At 35.1% G+C, this 3,175-nt stretch overlaps 1 protein-coding gene across 1 annotated transcript in view; it reads left to right on the top strand.

The window, feature by feature from the left end:
- HNRNPLL (heterogeneous nuclear ribonucleoprotein L-like) overlaps window positions 1-3,175 on the top strand; it is a 48,027-nt gene that overhangs the window by 11,370 nt on the left and 33,482 nt on the right. Inside the window, exon 2 of the mRNA XM_011997337.1 lies at window positions 108-226. Within this exon, the coding sequence (XP_011852727.1) occupies window positions 108-226 (119 nt within the window). The remainder of the gene's footprint in view (window positions 1-107; window positions 227-3,175) is intronic.

Here is a 3,175-nt window from a genome sequence, read left to right on the forward strand (position 1 = left end):
TGATCCGCCCACCTCGACCTCCCAAAGTGCAGGGATTACAGGCGTGAGCCACCGCGTTCAGCCTTAGACTTAAAAATTTTTAACTAGAAATTATTTTCTCTTGCTAGGAGGCAGGTGGAAGTCATCATAAAGTTTCTGTTTCACCCGTCGTCCATGTTCGAGGACTCTGTGAATCTGTGGTGGAAGCAGACCTTGTGGAAGCGCTGGAAAAATTTGGGACAATATGGTAAGGACGATAGGGACTTCATGTAGATTGAAAGCAGTGTGGCAGAATAATCCTTGCTTGCTTGTTACAAGCCTTGATGTTTAGCATAGTAAATACTGTTTGTATATGTAAACAAAGTAGGATCTATTGTTTGCCTATGACTGTATTTCTTTGGAACGTTTTAAGCCTGCTATTTTTAACCTTCCTGGGTGATGCATGGATGTATTTTTGTGGAGCTATGATCACTTCTCACTCCCCAGCAAAGTTGTATAAAGAAATTATGTGCACTTTTCATCTGATTTTCAAATGGGTACATGAGTCCTGTTCAAACACTCTTTAAACCAGTAAGTTGATTACACGCTTCATCTTCAGAGTTTCGAGTAGTGATACTTAAATATTGATTTTTTTCTTCTTGATTTTGGAATATTTAGGAATTGGCAACTAAAAGTAAATAGATTAAGGGTAGACATTATTTGTTTAGGTGCATATTTGTGTAAGTTCTTTTGTTTATGTGCATACTACTATGAGTTCTTTTTATTTTTTGAGACAGGGTCTCACTCTGTTGCCCAAGCTGGAGTGTAGTGGCACATTGATGGCTCACTGGAGCCTCCACCTCCTGAGCCCAGTTATCCTCCCATTTTATCCTCCCTAATGGCTAGTGCTACGGACACATGCTACTATGCCTGGGTAATTAAAAAAAAATTTTTGTGGAGATGGGGGTCTCTTGACATTGCCCCAGCTGCTGTCGTGGGCTCAAGCTGTCCTCCTACCTCAGCCTCCAAAAGTGCTGGGATTATAGGCTCTCTGAGTTCTTAATGCAAATCATGAGCAATATTTTATCCTAGTTTGTCTTCCTTTTGTGAGTTGTATTCACACAGGTTCCCGCTGTCTCTTCCCACAGCTGGTGTATGCTTAATAATATTAACTTAAGTGAAAACGTAATTAGAAAAGTGAATCTGCTGCCAAAAATAGACACTTAAAAATTCTAAATTATTTTTGGAGTATGCCCGGCTGTTGTTCTTTTCTTAGTATAATCTAGAGTTGATTTTATTATTTTTTTCTTGATGAATATGTTTAGAGCTTTTATTATAGCTACCGAAGACACAGATCAAGTTCAAGTATATAAATAGAAGAGAAATTTCAATGTATTTTCTCAGATACTTACTACTTCAATTTTATAAAAATTCATGGTTAAGTTTTTGAGTATTAAGAGGATAATGCATAGATAGTGACGTAGTGATCAGAGATGTCCAGCAGAGGGTATCCAGCAGAAATGGATTATTTCTTCAAAGGAATAGTAGTATTAGGTGATACTTTCCATCATGGTATAATTTTATTTTCTTCGGTGACCTCATTGAGAAGTAAATGACTTGGCAAATACACATTAACCTTGGACGTACAAATTGAGAATCCACGTGGGCATAGTAAAGTTTGTATGTTGAAAGTGTATCACTAAGTTGATTATATCAATTCTCAGTCATTTGGAGTGGATATTGGAATTAAATCTGTGTGGAGAGTTACATATTAGGTAGACAGACTCCTTAGACCTTTAGTCTTGCTGTTGGCAGTAGACTAACCCCAGTCTCTATAAGGACCTTCTAATGATTATGTAAGTGGCACGTTGTCCTGTGGAATTATAAAGAGGTGGATGTCTGTGGTTTATTTTTCTTCTATTCTTGTATATTTAGGGCTTTAAAATTTATTTTCTTAGGCAGATGTCAGAAAACAAGTTGATGAGCAAATACAAATGGAAACTTTGGGAAGCACTAACTATTTTGATGTTAATTAGTACCATGACCTGAAGGTTAGGGATTAAAGAAAGAACTATTTTAAGTTAGTAATTTGAATTACTCCTGGGTGGCCTTTGCATTTTTAGACTCTAGGTTGTTTGATACTTAGTCTCCGGTAAAGTCTTCCGTATGTGAATGTCATTCAGTTAATTTGCATCATTTGCCCTCAAGATTGGTAGTTATGTGGTTAGAAAAGTCTGTGAAATAATTGGAACAAATTAGTGTGTAATTAAGAGCTTAATTGGCATAAATAAGTATAATAGGAGTTTCAGTTGTATGAAATGAACTTGCATAAGAGGTGGCTGCTATTAAGGCTGAAAGAACCTTGAACAGACTCCAGTAGAAATTTTGCTTCAAAATGTTACAATTTGGAACCTTTCCCTTTATTTAATGGAAGGTGTGGGATTATAAACAGCATAGAAACTGTTTATATTAAAATGGTGAATTACCAAGTTCAATATATAGTATGCTTATATCTAAAAACTAGATGCATAGGAAAGAAGCTCAGAAGAAAATATAACAAAATATTAAGAATGGTTGTGTTGTGTCAGGATAAAATTGCTTGTATTTGTTAACTTTTGTTATTTTTCTATACTGTATGAATTATAATGAAAAGAGTATTTAAAGTATATGTTGTATTTCTTTTTCCCCTTCTCTCCCATTAAAGGAGATATTAGGAAATGATTAGTTTTACAATACAACATTTGGGACCCGGTTTGTGCACTAAATCTGTTGTCTTCTCTTATGTTTTTTTTAGAAATTAGTAAAGATGTTTAAATTGATGGAGTTAAAAACATTGATCCCACCATGTCCCTTAGCTTTTTTGTTTCTTTAGCCTTTTCTCTCTTTGATCTCCCACTCTTTCTCATATTAATACCTTTTTTCTTTATTTTTTTGAACTCCTGGGCTCAAGCAGTCTTCTCACTTCAACTTCCCAAGTAGCTGGGACTATAGGCACAAGCCACCATACCTGGTTTCATATGAGTGCGTTTTAAAGATTGAAAAAAAACTGTGCACCAGACAATTTAAGCACATGGTAAAATGTCTGTAACATTTCAGTTTTTTTATATTGAATATTGGCAATAAAAAGGAAAATAAAACATTTTAATTTTTTCTTCATTGATGCTACTTTTCTGGGTAACCTTCACTTTTAAGTTGTGCTTTTATCTCATTTCTTTTT

This window comes from Mandrillus leucophaeus, unplaced genomic scaffold, assembly GCF_000951045.1.
Source record: "Mandrillus leucophaeus isolate KB7577 unplaced genomic scaffold, Mleu.le_1.0 Scaffold538, whole genome shotgun sequence".
Classification (NCBI taxonomy): domain Eukaryota; kingdom Metazoa; phylum Chordata; class Mammalia; order Primates; family Cercopithecidae; genus Mandrillus; species Mandrillus leucophaeus.